General features: G+C 44.4%; 1 protein-coding gene across 3 annotated transcripts; it reads right to left on the bottom strand.

Annotated features, from left to right (window-relative positions):
- Positions 1-9,026: 9,026 nt before the first annotated feature.
- On the bottom strand, positions 9,027-17,309 carry SOCS4 (suppressor of cytokine signaling 4). Of its 3 annotated transcripts, none has more exons than XM_086748800.1 (2): positions 17,050-17,309; positions 9,027-10,895 (listed from the first exon to the last, which is right to left on the bottom strand). In XM_086748800.1, the coding sequence occupies exon 2, from the start codon at positions 10,794-10,796 to the stop codon at positions 9,486-9,488; it is 1,311 nt and encodes a 436-aa protein (XP_086604926.1). In that variant the 5' UTR covers positions 10,797-10,895; positions 17,050-17,309; the 3' UTR covers positions 9,027-9,485. The 3 variants fall into 3 exon arrangements, with proteins under 3 accessions (XP_086604926.1, XP_086604928.1, XP_086604927.1); XM_086748802.1 differs by lacking the exon at positions 17,050-17,309 and adding an exon at positions 13,670-13,765; XM_086748801.1 differs by lacking the exon at positions 17,050-17,309 and adding an exon at positions 11,115-11,246.
- Positions 17,310-17,366: the final 57 nt, after the last annotated feature.

Below are 17,366 nucleotides of genomic sequence, written 5' to 3'. Positions count from 1 at the left end.
ACACATTCTTGGGAAAACAACAAGATGTGCTGCCAAAATAGCAGAAAGAACCAACTCCCCAAACAGGAGACGTGCCCCCAGCTCCACGGTTTGAACCGCAGGTTTAATGAAGGAACAGGAGGTAAAAACAACAAGCCCAATGTTATTGAAACTTATGAACAGCTCCTAATCGCACAAATTGTTTCTAGAGAAGAAGGAGGTAGCAAGGATTGCAGGATTATGCTGAAGTGCAGTAAAAAATCAATGGATTTTTCGCTCTCAGCAAAGATTTAACAGCCAGAACTGGGGTTAGGTCTGATACTTCTAGAAATTATGTTTCCTTTAGACAAAGTATATCTCACATGTCTGCTAAAATGTATTTTCGCAATTAAAAATGAACCGTAACTGGCAAATGAATTAAGTATACTGTAGTGGAGATCAGCTCTCATTCACTGGTTTGCAGTCAGCTGTTCGGGATGAATGTCCCTGCTGCTAGAAACGCAGACACGCGATCGGATTTAGACTATAAAAACACCCAGCATACGGCCATTTAGAGCCTCATCCAAAATCACTTCATCACATTTTCCCTACTGGTAATGCTTATTTTGATTTCGAGAGAAGTGAAGCACCCGTTGCTGAATTGGGCCGGCCACTACCTGCGCTGCTTCTCCTTGAGCCTTCGCTCGTGGCCGCTGTTGGGGACGGGCTACTGGGCTAGACTGGCATGGCCATTCACACCTTCTGCTTTTATATAAAAATAGGTAAGTGGGTGTAAAAGTCTTGTATTAGAGTACAAATATGATGAAGCTGAAGCTGGCAGAGGCAGTGAAGGAAAGAATTTTTGACGCTCAGGACGGTACTGAAGCCAACGGGAGGCGGAGGGAGGTGCACATCTTTTCGCTCCGCTTCCCACCGCTGCGCGTTTCAGGTTAAGGCGGATGAGCTACACTTGCGATTTCAGCTGCTGCAACATCACATTTCGTTTGCTAATGCCGTGTGTTATTTGTGTGGTAACAAATGTGCCATTTTTAGCTCATAAAGCATCGAATGGATTTCTCTGGAATCATTTCTACCCTAACGTGGCCAAACATTTGACAAACCGGCTTCCAAAACGTGCTTTTGGGAGCGCTGTTTGATCCTGCTGTGTGGGTATCCAAGCAGTTAAGAGCACAATCCGGGGGAAGAAGGACAGCAGATTAAAGAGCAGGGAGACAACACTTGGCTTGGGAAGCCCTTGGGAAGCCCTTAGGAAGAGGGAATGCCGATTCCCCGGTTTCCCTGCCTCCCCCTTCCTTCCCTTTAGGTTTTCTCCATCCTCTCCCTTCCCTTCCCCCTCCATATGCCTGGAATCACAATAAAGGAGCGCATTGGATAAAGCGAGGGATTTTTTACTTGCGCTTTTGCTATTAAATGCAGCACAATATCAAAGTATTCAGTGCATCCTCCAGCTCATGTGAGAGAAAGGATCCTTTCAGTCTTTGTCTAGCCAGGAATCTGCCGCCCACTCCGGTAATTGGTACCAACAGATCGTACCTGTGGTAGCAGAAGATCCTGTCAGGAGGGAATATCCTGCAGAAACCAAGCGTTGCTCATGCATGAGAAAGGCTGGATGGCAAGGGGCGATGGCTGATATTTTTTTTGACTTGCTTGGAGGAGAGGAGGACTCGGGAAGAGGCATTTGCTCCAACAGGGAATGTTTTTTTTTGGCTTATCTTAACAAATGCCTATGTTCCCCAATAAAATCTTCCATTTCTCCTTCACATTTACCCTCTGTTTGGGCACGGGACCAAGATCCCTTGTGTACAAGGAGATCAGAGCCGGCAGCATCACACCGAGATGGGATTTGGCTCAGAGAGTGTAAAAATGACAGGAGCAGAAAAACGACAGGATGTCCCCCTCGCCAGCCCTGCGTTACCTTGGCGGCAGCCAGATCCCAGGCATCCTCCAGTCTAACGCCAGCGCTTTTGCTGTAGAGACAGACAAGAAAAGCCTTCGGCTTGCCCTTAGCCTCCAGCTTGCCAGGTCAAAGGTGTCCTGAAAAATGTGGAATTTCTGGGAAGGCTGAAGAAGACATAGAGATATTCCTTGCCAAAAACACCAGGGTGGAGATTTCGCACCCCTGCTCATGAGAGGTCATAGCCACACAGAGAAAAGTCTCTGTTGCACCCCGGCACTGGCTTCCTTCCTCGGCTCAGCTGTCACCCCAAATTCCCCTTTCTTGCTGCACTTCCCCGCTCAGGTTATCCTTCGTGCTCCTGCAGACACCTTCCCTCGGGCTGACAGCACCCTTTGGTTGTTTGAAGCATTAGATGCCTGTGGAATAACGCTAAGGCGCTGATAAAATAAATAAATAAAGTTTGGGGGGCTGTTCATTTCTCATGTGCTAAAACCAACAGAAAAAAAATATCCACAAACCTGAAATTATCCAATTTTGCAACTGTGCTGGTGGGGAAAACCACGATGTTAGATTTAGTAAAGCTGTTCCCTTCCCCCTGCCCTGTCCTCCTCAGTATTTTCTAGAGACTTTTCCTCCTTCCTCTAAGTTGGACATAAAGTTTTGGAAGGCTCCGAACAAGTTGTCCAGCAACACAGTGCTCAGATTGATTTTTCTTGAACTAAATTTGCTTGATCTTTTTTTTTTTTTTTTCAGGCTTTGGATATCAATTAAAAGAACACAACTCTTTTGTCTTTCGCGTTGCTCCCCTACAAAATAATGAACTGTTTAATACACTAGAGGCAATTTCAAATTATCGCGTTTAATGAGGACGGTTGTGTCAGAAGATTTATTACCCTTTCTGATCTGCTAATATATTTTCCCAACCATCCCAGCAGAACCAATCGCCGTATTTTCATTATACACTCTATTTTCAGGGGTTCATTAGCTGTAGACTAAAAATAACAGCGAAGGTCTCAGTCTGAGAGCTAATCCAATTTTTTTTTTTTTAATTGGAAACAAAATTTGATTAGACAACTTTCTAGTCATAACAGCATCAAACATCAAGACCCTTACTGGGTGTTTTGTCCAAATTGAAACTTCATGTGACTACACATAAAGACCTGACCTAGAAATACAATGCTACAAAGGACAAACCCAGCCTTTTCCTTAAACAAAAAAAACCCACGTTAGCACAAGCGATGGACTGTAGTCCATTCCAACTGATGTGCATTGAAAAAAAATAATAAGTCTGTCAATGAACTTGTTCAACTGAGACAAACTCAGAGATGAGTTTGTCATCAAACAAGTCTCAAACGTGAGACTTAAGAAATAACTAGGATTTAAAGAATTGAAAAGAAAAATAAGGAAAATAAGGTGGAAGTGCTCCCGGATAGCCAGCAGGACCTGGAAGCTGGATTCGAAGCTTAAGTTGGCACTTCCCAGCCATGGCTTTGTGCTCTTGGATTACAGTATCTAACATGAGCCTGGTGCTTTTCCTGCTGCATCATTTTTGTATGCAAGAGCCACAAGCGTAACAACGAAGACAGGGAGAGAAACATTTTTGGATTTTACAGGGCGTGCTCTTTGCAAAAAGGCGTCACCACCACGGTGGAAATTTGGAGATGCGCTGCCTGCGTGGTGTCGTCCTCGTATCCCGCAAGACCGTTGTCCTCGCACATCTCTGCACTGGTGGGAGGAAGAGGGACCGGTATTCACAAGGGTCAGCTTTAGCAGAGGGATGCTGGCTTTGGCTCTCTACAGTGGCCAGACATCCTTAACGGGCTAATGAGCCTCTATGGCTTTTAATGATGTTGTGGCTACGTTGTGGCAACCACGGCAGCGATGCTCCCCATCCAGACATCCCTCTGAGTGGTCCCAAACACACGTCCTTCAAGGGATTCACCCCAGCAATAAAATAACTGGAGTACCCAGGCGAGGACAGCCGTTTCTAACCCTGCAAGGATCTCCACAGGAAGGGGTTCCTAACGACCTGCCTGCGGGGAGGCTGGGCTGAGGCCGCGTTTTGGCCAGATAACGCATCACTCAGACACCCAGGGGATTCTTAAAATGGAAGAGGGAAGTTATTGCACCTAACGTCAGCCTCATGCTATAGATTTTAGATGCATCAATTACATATTTACGTCCAAAACTCTATTATTCATAGAGCTGAGTAAACAAGTATTGATTTTTACACTGTAGCACCGACGAGTATTTCTAATGATGCAGACAGAGGCTCCTCTTCCACCCTCGGTAACTCTGACCTCATGGGGTGCTTCCTGAGAGCAGTATTTAACAAGGATGATCAAGTTTAAAACCAGTTAGCTGCTGCTGTTTGGAATGGAAATCAATGTGCCTTTCTTTCTGAATGGACAACTTCTCCACCCATGCCATGTCACGTGCGGCTGGTCCCACGACTGGTTTAGGTGCTGAACCAGAGAGATGCGGATGGAGAGCAAGCGAGGAAAGGACGTGTGAAACCATTTTGGCTCGGACAGAGTAACCTTAGCTCTCCCACCTTACAGGAACAGGCAAAGACATGCTGGCTGTGTGAATATAGCAGAGAAAGCAAGCTTAAACGTATATAAAAAAAGCAGTATCACTGCACATTAAACCTTTTGAGAAAGGTCCTGCTGTTAGCTTGTATCAAGATTTCTCTCTATTAAATATTTCTCTCTATTAAATATATGATACTACCACGGGCATTTAAGGGCGGCAGAAAAAAATCCTTTAACTGCGTTTTCCAGCACTACGTTATCTCAGAGGTTAACCAAAATCACTTACTTCATAGCTAACTTCGCGATACTGAATCAATATACAAGTTCCTTATTGGATTTTTATTGCAGATAAAATTGACAGAGAAAATCACTAGGATATACTTAAAAATGGGAAGGAAATGTACGTTTACAATAAAAAGGTCTCTGAAGGTCTCTCGTTTCATAGGAAGGAAGCTGTCTTTATATTGCATGAACTATAAAAAATGATTAAAACTGAAGAGAGACAGGAAGCTGATAATTTGATTTATCATCTTAATGGCTATGATTCATGAATAAATAATATAATGGTTTATGTCTCTCTTGTAAAAGAAGTAGAGGAGAGCAATTTGTCTAATAAATGACTTCAAAAATTACAGCTGAGTCTTGTTTGCCACATTTGTTCTATTTAAAAAGAATGAGCGAGTATCTTATTTCTTATTACTTACCAGGACATTTGTTGTATTATTTATAAGAGTCAAAAACCTTAACTAAAAGCCACTCATCTCTGACCACAGTCTCCCATTAGCTTTAAATTCAGGAAAGAGAAAGGGATTGATCGCTAGATCAATAAATCTAACCTTAGAGCTGACTAAAAGCTTCCTTTAACCTCCTTCCTCCAGCATCCTTTTTCAAAATTAAAGTATCCCCCTTTTTAATTATTTAAGAGCACGTCAATTTTACAGTAAGGCCATGTATGACTGCATCATACAAGGATTTCTTCTTTATATTGGGAACACACCAGCATCTTTAAAAGGAAAGCATTTACATTATGACAACTCGTTTATTATTTTTAAAGTTGGATATGCTACTATAGATACACATATCCTGTTCCAAATGTGCCCTGGATTACATCAAGACAAGTGCTGAGAATAGGAAAATCGAGAAGAAACGTGTACTCCCAATTATTGGACACACAAACTGCCCCAAATCCATCAATGATCCTGATGGAGCTGAAGTTGCTCTGTATTGACGGCACTGGGCCAACCACTGACATTACTGTAGAGCTGCAAAAAGTCACTTCAGGCAAAAGCAAACTCCAGAGAACATAATTAATGGAAAGAGTGTTTAATTTTTTTTTAAACCATCCTGTAAAAATAGCTTGTATATGTAGTTTGCCCAGCGTGAATCAAGAGCCTGACCTTTTTTTCCCCCCCTTATATAAAAAAAATTTATCAAAATCAGATCTTTTTTCTTACCAGAAGCTGTTCACACCGATTCAGTATGCTGTGTTTCTACTGTCCTCCTACGGAATCGCCTTCAAAACACTACAAACCACGTCACGCAGACACAATTCCTGACGCGAAGCTGGCTAGGTGCCCCAAAACAGAGGGGGTGTGGGCAGAATCACCTCTGGATTACGTCCTTGCTCGGCCACTGACCTGCTGCGTAGTGTTGAGCACGTGTTTTCCCACACATCTCCGTATCCTTCCTTGTTCCACAATTAACCTTCATCCTGAAGAACTTGGGATCTCCGACTTGCAAGAGCTTGGGCTTAGAAAACAGAAGTTCTTACCCTGTTTCTGAGGCTGATTTTTTAGAGGACTTCAACACTGAACTTCGAGACTTGGTTATCTCTGGATCATACTTCAGACGCAAGGTGTTATAAAGTATTACTGGAGTGAGCAGCCTGGTAAGACTGGTAATGAGAGCAGCGGGAGGAAAACTTTAGGGTGACAAGTCTTGGCCTATTGTAAAACCAGTTAATTTCTACAAGGCTTATTAGGAAAAAAAAAACCAACAGAGAGAAAAAAAGAGGAAAAAGGGTAGATGGATTTAAGGAAAATAGACCTTTTGAGTTCTCGTGTTTTGTAAAAAAATGAATACTTCATGAAATGGATCTTTCTCTCACAAACTGCACACGTATACACAACTCACTGTCATTAGGTTCAAACGTTACGCAGGTACAATCCGGACAGATAAAACAGGAAAAAAATGGGGTGAACTTCCACAAAAACCCAGTCATCAATATTTTCTAGCTACGACTTCTCTAAATAAACACAATTAACTGGCCCACAGTTCAAAGGCATTATTTTTATGTGCCGCACCTTCTTCCCCCAACTGCTGTATTATGTAGGTCTCCTAAAATTGGAGTGCTCAAGACATTTTTGGGGTAAGCGATGCATCAACAGATGTCAAAACAAGGTAGGCTGCATACAGAATGACACTGAAAACACAGTGAGTTGGGGAACTATACCCCAAAAAAGGTTCTTTTGTGACCTTTCATTTTGAAAGGACAGAATCTTTGCTGATTTTGAGAGAGATGGTGGCCTTCGCTAACTTCCAAAGCAAGTACGACTTTTGGTCCAGATCTGTTTCTTGTGGTCTTGCAATAAAAATAATAATGCTAACCTCTGTCTAAAAGTAAGAGCTTTTTGCCCTAATGAAGTGTTTCCAAAAGAGAATTCTAATCAAGCAGACTGCAAGTATCTCTGATGCCACTCTACGAAGATTTTGCACCCAATACCGTTACTTCGTACCGCAGCCACGCGAATCACAGCCCACCAGCCCACCACGACAGGCACAGCAGAGCAAAGGTGATCCCTGCTGCTCGCTCACTTTGCATTTGGAAAATGGCAGTGATAGATAGAGGGAAAAACAGATTTACTGGTATGAAGCCGTCCTTGGTAAAAGACAGTTTATGCAAAAGGCAATGTCAGTTGAATGAAAGCAGCACAAGGAAAGGATTACAGAGAAAAAGGGTAATTTTTCCTGGCATCAGTCATACAACTATCATTTGCATATGGAGGAGGGAGAATCTCAGCTGGTGTAAGCTGTTATAAGCGTATCAATAAAGCCACGCTGATTTATAGCAGCTGAGAGTTTGTCCTGTAGCGTATTCATCCATATGCGATGCCATAGATCGATGTGTTAGCATTTTCTCCCTGGAGACTTTGGTTCAAAACCTATTTAAAACACAGTGGAAACAAACGGGCTGGTCTCTCAGCAGATGTCCCTGGAAATCTGTCTACATCATCACAGTGACAGCAGTTCAGCGGAAAAGGTCTCCTTCGCCCTGGGGAGGCAAGGGCAGGGTAGCAGGTCCCCAGTGGAGTTGAACGGCAAAGCTTCCTTGGTAACTCTGGAGTACCCAGCTTGGCAGGACGGATTTGATGTCGACAAATCTGCAGGATTCTGTACAAGGTGAAATTAAAAGATTCAAATAGAAGTATTGCTTAGTCTTAGTCTACAATCTCGGGGCGAGACTCTACGGCACTGTGCTCTACGGCTCCTAGCCAGCACATGAACATAACCTCACGCACGCAGGTAATCGCTGATTTTTGATAAGCCTGCAATTAAACACATTTGTAATTCTGCAGGCTTGGGGTCTCAGTTTCAAAAGCACTTCAAGAAGATACAAAAAGCTCCCTGTGATCAAAGGGGAGGAAACAGTGTGGTGGTTGTAGTTACAGTTACACCATCTCGCATACTTTCGGCAGAGTAGCTCTGGGCCCAGTTTTGGAGATAAAACACACGCAAGCGAAGACAGAACCGCCGGTCGCTCCTGCGCCTCCAGGAGCTGTGCCCCCAGGCCAGCCTGGAAAGCAAGAGAGTTTCTTGCCTGAACCCAGATCCGCTGAGCCTCACTGGGATTTCACCAGTAATTCCGCCGCAGATCTGCCTATCCATGTAATGTAAGTAATGCTTTTAGGAGCATTATCCATGCATGGTTTTCCCGTACATGGAATTTGGCAGGAGGCCATTCGACCAAATGCTTCACACTGCAAGAAAAATCTGCAGACTTTTTTTTTTTTAACTATACTTATTCAAAAAATAACTCTCCTACTAACAAAGTAAGGAAGTTATTAATTGTCACCTCAGGATCAACCATGCAAGAGCAGGTAGTTTAATATGCAGATTTTTAAGGAAATATCTTCCTTCTCACTCTCCCATGCTTTATCATTTCAGAAGCAGCAGCTCCTACAGTGAAAACTGGGTATTTCATATAATGAAATACTGACGTAGAAATGGAGTTACCGAGTCCAAGCCCTATCTATCATAAGTAACTATATCATTACCCCTTCCAGACACTGATCAAATCCCAGTTTATGAGTTAGTTTGCTTTTTACTGCTATTATAGAAAATGAAAAGCTGTTCCAGAGCCTCTGACGATTACGAGCCTTCCTCTCTTCCAGCCAAAATCTCTTCATGACAAGTTTATACATGTTTGCTCCTGCACGGGGTGTTATCCTTAACTTGAATTGTTTTTCCCCTCCCTGGCGTTCAGTCCCCTGATGTATTTATAGAAAGATCATATCCTCTTTCAAACTTCATTTTGCTAGGAATAGTAATGTTCGGAACAGACTGATGAATTTACTGCGTTAGATGTGGACAGACATACACACACACACACACACAGAGGCTAGAGCACTCATTTTAAAGAAAATGCAGAAAATACAGATGAGTCAATCTTTAGTTAACAGTGCGTTATTTCAAACACGTCAGCAACATTTGTAAATTACAATATAAAAGACAGATCAAGTTCAAAACTGATTTTTAGGGTTTTTTTTTTTTTTAGATCTAAAGACTATCCATCTATAGAAATACCAGAAAGCCTACCTGAAATTCCATAAAACTCTAGTTTGGGAACAGTACCAAAAGCCCACAATGAGTATCGTTTCTAAAAAACAGAGCTGGGAAGACTCAAAGTACATTTGGATAAAAAAGCCTTAGACAGAGGATAGTTTAGGTGGTAAATAATCTGCAGAAAAAAAGAAAAAAAAGAATTGCTATTAAAAAAAAACAAACTAGAAGGAGGAAAGACTGAACATACTATTTGTCTGTTTAGAGATGATTTCATTCTTTCATAAAAATATTTTCTAGCTTTGCTGCTCTGGTACATCAATCCTGAGTACTCTAACTTTTGACTTATAATGATATTCCTTCAGATACAGCTTCACCGATGGAGGAATGGGAAGAGCGTCGATCCCATCGTAAGTCGTACAGTTGCAAATAACAGTTCTACATATATGTTGAAGAGAAAAAGGAAAAGTCCTGTTTAGCGGAGTGGATAAAAGTGGCTCAAAGAACATACAGGAACTTGGGTCTTTGTAGTGCTCCAGGAGTCCCGTGATGTCAGGAGAATGGAAGACGCAAGGATCATGGGCGTCAAAGCTGAAGTTGTGATTCCACTGCTCTATCCGCGCGTGGAGGGAACGACTGTAGCGCCTGAAGCTCACAGAAAACAAATAGTCTTCTTGGGCAGAATCTCGCAACAAAAACGTTCCCTCTGGCTTTCCTTCTAGCAGCGCCTCAGCCGCATATTTGTCCATGACTCCCCAGTAGCAGGGATTGTTATTGATCTGGAGGAGGTCCGGGACGAGGCAGTGGACATAATCAATCTGCGTATGGTATTTTGGAGGCGTTTCCATCCGTAGCAGCTCATCATCCGTTTCCCATTTGGGCTTGTTTCTTTTTCTAGAACTTGTGCACAGTGTTACAACCTCGTCATCGGAGTCCATGTCGCTCTCATCTTTACTGCTCCTCACCACCTTACCTGTCACCAACTCAGACCTCGAATCACCCCTAGAGGAACCGCTGTCGGTAAAGTCGCAGGACTGGGAGGGAGAATCCGTTCCCCCGTTGGCAATCTCATCGTCTCGCAGCTGATCCTCCTTTTCCTCATGCTGGGATAAATCAGCAATTATCCAGTCTTCTGCTTTTGGACTTATAGGGGCTGTGTGTCTTTTGATCAAGTGCCACCGAAAAGCTAGCTCCGAGCGTGGCGGGAAAGGACACTTATCTAGCATTAACTCACTGATATGAATTTTTCTTTTGGATGGCAGTCCTGAGGCTTGCCGACTGCTACAGTTCTTTATGGGAAAGCACTGACCCACAGCATCTTGCAGCTTCTGTTTCAGAGAGCGGCCTAAAAACCTGTGGCCGCACGACCGGTCCAGATCCAGCTCGATAGAGGAGCAGCTATACTTCCTTTCTTGGCTCCTTAAATTAGTCCCTGATCTTCCTGCAGCACTTGCTGTTTCGGCGTCAGAACAGTGCTCGCTCTTTTTAGACCAGGAGAGCTTCTTTCCGCTCCAGACGTAACCATCCTTTCTGTCTGCGCTTCTGCTTCGGCTGCTTTTGGGTCTCACATCTGCGTTTTTAGTACTACTGTCCTTATTTTCTGCCATTTTGACAGCTTTGCTTCACAAGTTGCCAGAAAGCGCACTGTGCTTCTTGTCGGGTTTTTCTACATGAGGAAGCTTCCTCAAGGCACTTTCTGGAAATATCTGAGGAAAAAGAAAACACAGCTAAGTTAACAGTGATGCATGCACACAAGACCAATGCAGGTTTATACAGGACAACGGTGACAACTAATTTCTAACCACGTAAAAATAATATGAGCAAGCTGAATTCCCTAGAACACCCCACAAATAGTGGCCTCGTCCCAGACAAAGCTCTCTGAACCCTTCCTCTGGAAAAGCATCCTCCAGAATAAACCACCTTACGTGTTCTTAGAATATCCATTCTGACATGCTGAGAGTTTTAGGTGCTGGCAATCCTATTGTGCCAGGGTCCAATTTAAATGGAAGGACTTCACGTGGCAGGTGATATTGCTTGAGCTGTTTATTGAGCAAATTCTGCATCTCTTCCAAATCACCTTTCAAGAAGGAACAAGCCAGAACAGAAACAACTAGGTCAGAGTACAAAGAGCTACTGTACCTAGATGATATGCCTGTTTGCTACTAATCCACAGGGTGGGATGCCAGAGATCTTATTCTAAACTGACACTTTTGGGTCACTTTCTGGATTAAAAAAAATATATATATGTAAATTATATCAGTCACAGATTCCGTCAATTTCTGAAAGCTGTTTTCCTCTGCCTTTTTAAACGCAGCTAGAAAATACCGAGCCCCTAAGGGATTGAAATATCTGGGGCTTTACATACTGAAAAGGATTAAAACAAATCCAGTCCCTTACTAAAAGCAATTTTAAAAGGCCGTGAAAGATGGAACTGCTTATTACTCATTAGAAAAGAAAGTTTACATTATTAAAATCAGCGCTGCTCTGAGACCTGCGATTGCTGATTTTATTCTCTTTTGTTTCCAAAAGTGTATTGAATTCTCAAAGAGATAAGAGATTTCCTTTTGAATGTTGCGCTTTGAAAAGGAAAAGAAAAATCCTCTTTTCATTACTCAGTTGAAAGTGGAGCAGAATGTTTTTCAAGGTACATAGAGAGCAATATGTTACGTATGCTCTACTCTCCCGAGGCGAGGCAGAACGCAGGAATACTTCCCATCACTACCACGATGCTTTGGCACCAAAACGATGTTCAGCTCCTCTATTCCACTGGGTTTTTTGGCTGTGGGTTTTCTGTTGTGATTTTTTTTTTTTAAACTAATTGACATGGTAAATACTAAGCAGGAAAAGAAAAGGGCATCCACTTCCTCTCTCCATTCAATCCATTCTCATCATCAGGATTAGCCAGCATGACACAACCTCTCTGCCGTCCCCCGGGGCTGCGCAGGCTGAGCTCTAGCCTCTGCTTTCAGTAAAAGAATAAGAGCGCCGTGCCAAAAGGCTTACGTGCAATCTGTGGGCCAAATGCATCCCAGATAGAACTTTCACCCCGGAATTTTTGACATTGCATTCCTTCTTTACAACCCACAAAGCTGAGAGCTGCGGGGGAAAGGAAAAGGGAGGGAAAGAGAGGAGATGGAGAACTGTAAAGTGAGGGTAAAATAGGTTAAATATGTCAAATACATTGAAAAAAAAAACTGGCATTAGAGCAATCTAGATGAATAGTATCTCCCTGGTACCAAGTGGAGTCACAGAACGGGGCTCATATTCCAGCAATTACAAATCAAAGATTAAAATAAAGATTTCTTCTGCTTCTCTCAGGATTTTGCAAACCACTTTTCAGTGAAAATATTGCAGGATGCACTGCAGATAGGAGAAAGGGAATATTTGTACGTGAGACCTGAAACCCCTTTATTTAGACCAAGATTCATTGATTGCTTTTGTAACATTGATATTTTTCATCCAGAAGCAACTAGAGCGGAGCACTCTACAATTCTCCACAATTAAAAAAAGAGGGATAAAAGCAATCTCATTTACCTTCGTGATAATCTGAAGTAACTGAAGACAAAAAGTTATTCTAGATCCATCCTGTGGTAAAATACATTAACTCTCTATATATGGGATTTTTAATTGGACAGAGAGACACCATTGAGGTACTTAAAAATGAGGATACGACAGTTTGTAATTGCTTTTGAAACCTTCAATTATCTCATTCCGCACATCCAGCCCATATAAGGAAGAAGAATATGCAGAATATGGGCTTTTAATTAAAAACTGCAAAACGTACAAACCCCAGAAGTGCTGAAAAGGCCCACTGTCTTCTAACTTCAGCCTTGCAACCCAAATAATTTTCAGTGTTTTATGTCATTTCTAGATTGTTGTTCTTGTATTTAACTGTAAAGCCACCTTCTACTTTGTACCCTTTTTTTTTTTTCCTATCGCGAATCGCTAGTGGTACCCTGAGCACTGAAACTGGAGCAACAGCACGTGATGCTGTAAGACACGCACCATTAGCCAGCAGCACTGGGAGCCGTTTCCCTGGGGTCTGAAGGCTGCTGGAAAGCAGGCGCCGGTTCTGCCACGTCAGAGCAGTAATTGCTAACCAGATAGAACACTAGAGCTGTGAAAAGAGCACGGAATAAATGAAGAGAAAGGGATGTCATCCTACTGAAGCCGGGTTTGAACTCGACCTTCCGAAGGAAGAGTAAGTGTTCTGCGGTCAGCTTGTGACTCAGTAGACAAAACCTCCGTTTCCAAACGTGTTACAAACACCCACGTGCTCCCAGGCAAGCTGCCTTCTGAAACACGGCCACAGCGTTGTTTAGGTGCCCAAATCCCACCGTTTGGCGTTACAGTAAGGGGTCACACCTTCACACCCTTCCGAATCCATGATTCACAGCCTCACTGATAAAATGGAGGCCAAAAAGTGGGTGTTGGAAAGCAAAAGGCATGAAGGGCAGCGATGCATTCAGTGCTGCGTTACCACTTAATGCTGTCCACCGAAACCAGCTGTTCCTTTCACTGCAAACGTCCGAGGGAAATGCCGTGCGCCGTACATCCATTAACGGCCGGAGCGCAACTGAAAGAGCAGGAGAGGAGGGCAAGGATGAAAGAGAGGGAACACAGAGTGTACTTTTCCCTACAGGGCAAGGTTAAATGGAGGAGCCCGGCACTGCGTGGCGTACGCGCATCAGTTCTGAGATCGTTTTGATAGATACAACCCATCTCCTGCCTACAAAAGCCGCCTTCTACACGGGGATACCTCAGGCATCTGAGAAGCAGGCAGATTTGACAAAACCCTTCCACCTCAGCAACCGGCAAAGATAAAGCAACACGCAGGGATAAGCAGAGTTCACTTCGGGCCACGGGATCCAGCTTGTCATTCAAGGTTATCCAGCACTGTCACAGCTTCCAGTCCCTGAGGACAAGCAGAGCGCTGGGTGGGTTTTGTTGTTGTTTTTGTGATGTGCACAGCTCCCTCCTCCAGAGGCACATCTCTCGCCAGGCTGCGGAGGGGGGGTGCAGATGGCTTCACAAGATGCTTTTCCTTTCAAACACCGATGCCTCAACGCTAAAACTTCAAGCCCAAACTAAAAGCAATATCTAGTAGGTATTTGGAGGCAATAACATTAATCCCTCCTAGCCAGAGGTGGGCTGCAATCAACAACTGTGATAAGACAGTTACAGCCTCGCCATACGTGTAATTAAATCAACGGCAAATACTCAGTAACTCCAACAGGAGAATCCAAACCATAAGCATAGACAGACCTTTTTTTTTTTTCCTTTATTCAGTAAATACTGAATTGCTTTAGCTAGGTATTTATGTCCTGAGCAGCTGGATCCTTGCCTCTAGCCCAGTACCTCCAAGTCCTCTTGATCAAGCTGCTTCCCTTTTGCTATAACGAAAAAGCAGATGGTGGGGGGGTCTCCAACGGGACGGCTGCCAGCGCGGGCTCAGGGGAGCCACGGCAGGGTCTGGCCACGTCCTGAAAACCTGCGAGGACAGAGAGCCTACCACCTCTGCTGTCCTTCCATGCCGCAAAACCCTTCCAGTGAAGCAAGTACTTTGAAAGTTTTCTGTCCAAGTACACAAAAGCCAAAGCGTCGCTGTACTATGCCTCTAATTAAACAAGAAAAGGAGACTTTCACAAAGGAACAATAAATCAATTTTGGAATTGTTATAGAAGTTGATATTCTTCTAGAGCTAATAAAATCCTGAGGAAGCAGAGCAAGCGGTAATAAATTGGAGTACTTTTCCTTTTATCTTTCAAGTTACATAGAAGGTATATAAAAAAATTCTCACTGGTCACATGCTGTTTTCATTAATTTTGCCTAATTAGATTTTGGCCAGAAGACCACATTTTAAAACCTGACCTTCCACTGAAGTTGAGCTGTTACTGACTTATTTTGGAAAAAAGCCCAGCCTATTAAGGATAACATTAAGTCTCAATTCCTCTGCCTTAAATTATTTTTCTTCAGTTTTCACTACGTCTATTTTGATTTATGATACCGTCCAAAAACACCTAAGCTAGACTCCAGAGGCCTTTCCAGCAAATTAAAGCAATAATCACATGCACGCACAAAAGAAAGTGATGGTCTGAAGGTGCCAATGATAACCTACGCTACTTTTTCCTTGGAAATACTCTTGATTCGTCCTGGGTCTGTGTATCCCCAGAATTATAGGAGGATGGGCAGCCATGCCGCCCTGATCCCAACATTTTGGCTGTTTTATTCACACCCAGGAGGTAGAAGTGATCTGGAAGCAGGTGCCAAAGGTGAGGGCCGCTCGTATTTACCGCTTTAATGAAACTCTGTTCACGTGCTGGTGGAGAGACGCACGCAGCGCTTGGCAGACCGCAGCAGCCTCTCGAACACTAAATCAGTAAAAGCTTTATGGTCCATGACCAACACTTCGTGCTCCACCCAGAAACCGAAGAGGCGAGCAGCGCGATTCCCAGCTCCCGCCCTGCCGCTCTGCTCGCAGCCGCTCACACCTATTAATCAAGTCAGCGGCAGGTTGAGTTCCCGACCGGATTGAAGGAATAACTTTGCATTTGATGCTGTGCCGCTCTGGGACAAAGCCACAGGGCCTGCAGTCTCTTGGCCAAGTGACCATGAGATCCCACCCCCCACGCCCCGAAAAACCCTCTTTCCAGTTTTTCCGTGCCATTCAAAGAGTTATCCCAGCAAGGCAGCACCTCCAGACAACAAATTTAGTTGTTATACAGAACTGAACTTAAAATGGCTTTTATGTTGTGAAATATTTTAGGTGCAGTTTGTATGAGAGTTTCTGCAAATTAAAATAATAAAGAAAAATAAATACAGTTGACAGGCATTCGTCTCCAACCAGGCAGCAGCTTGCAGGAAGGCTGCTGTAAGAATAGCTTGGTCTTCCCACTCATCTGATAAGCGGTTCAGCTCGAATCATTTTTCTAGAACACGTTATCCTCACCAGAAATCACGATTTACTGAAATATGTCAGGATACACCCATGGAAAACATGTCTCTCCACAGCTTTAATAATGAAATCTGGGCATATTTTTATCAGGGGGAAAAAAAAAAAAGAAAGAAAAGAAGCGTGCCTGCTTTGTAATCCTGTCACTTACTCATTCATGAAAGTACCAACAGTGTGACTGTCACAGAGAGCCCGACCACACTCCCGATATGAATAAATCACTCTGCTCACCCCAATCACCCCTAACTCCGCTGCAGAGCAAAACTGGAGATAAAAGGGTTCTGCCTGGAAGCAATTTTTCTTAGAAGCAGGAATAAAGTGGGCCAGATCATTAAAGGCTACATAAAGGGAAAACCAGAGAACTCTGTTTTTTCCTCCTTATTTCAGGTATGTCCAGCTCTAACATTTTTCGTCCTTCAAGAACTAAACGAAGCCGCTTTCTTCCCATTTTTTTTTTTCAGCACATGGAAGCGTAACGATTTCTGCGGCGCACTCGCTACCTGCCTGACCACAGCGGCTGTCAGCTGCATCCAGGGCACGCATCGCCATGGCTGTCATTACCCAGTAATTCCATAATTACCGTAACGATCTCCGGATGGATTTGATCCTGCAGCCTTTGCTGGGGCGGGAGCGCTCCCCAGCCTCCCTGCAACGCTTGGCTGGGAATGGGGATTTTGGATAAACCGGGAGGGGTGAAGGGCACTGCCCCTCATTTAGGCATTCCTTTCACCTCTCCAGGGACTGCCAGTGAATAAATACACGTAAGTAAATATATACGCGCTCTATACATTAAGATATGTACATCGGGCATGGACGCACACACAGGAAAAGCGAACACCCACCCGGGACCGAGCCCACCCCGGGGACACGGGGGCAGCCTCCCAACCTGACACCCGCCGACCCCCAACTTACGTCCGGAGGGAGCGGCCGATCGCCCTGCGCCTGCCCGGGGAAGCCGCTCGCCGCCCGAGTCGCTCGCTCAGCCGGGCAGGGCGGCCTGGCACCGAGGAGGAGGAGGAAGAGGAGGAGGAGGAAGGCCACCTCCGCGCCCAGCGGTGTACGGGCTCCCACAGGCGGCGGGGACTCCGCTTCCCCTCACCCGCCGGAGAGGAATCGCTGAGAGGCGGCCCCAGCCGCACCCGCCGCCATCCCCTCTCTCCCGACCGGCCGGGGCCGGTCCCGGTGCCAGTCCCGGTCCCAGCCCCAGCCCCGCCTGCGCCCAGCC

The sequence above is a fragment of the Chlamydotis macqueenii genome, chromosome 5, assembly GCF_036417535.1.
Source record: "Chlamydotis macqueenii isolate bChlMac1 chromosome 5, bChlMac1.mat, whole genome shotgun sequence".
Taxonomy (NCBI): Eukaryota; Metazoa; Chordata; class Aves; order Otidiformes; family Otididae; genus Chlamydotis; species Chlamydotis macqueenii.
This window is presented reverse-complemented; position numbering and strand designations above follow the sequence as displayed.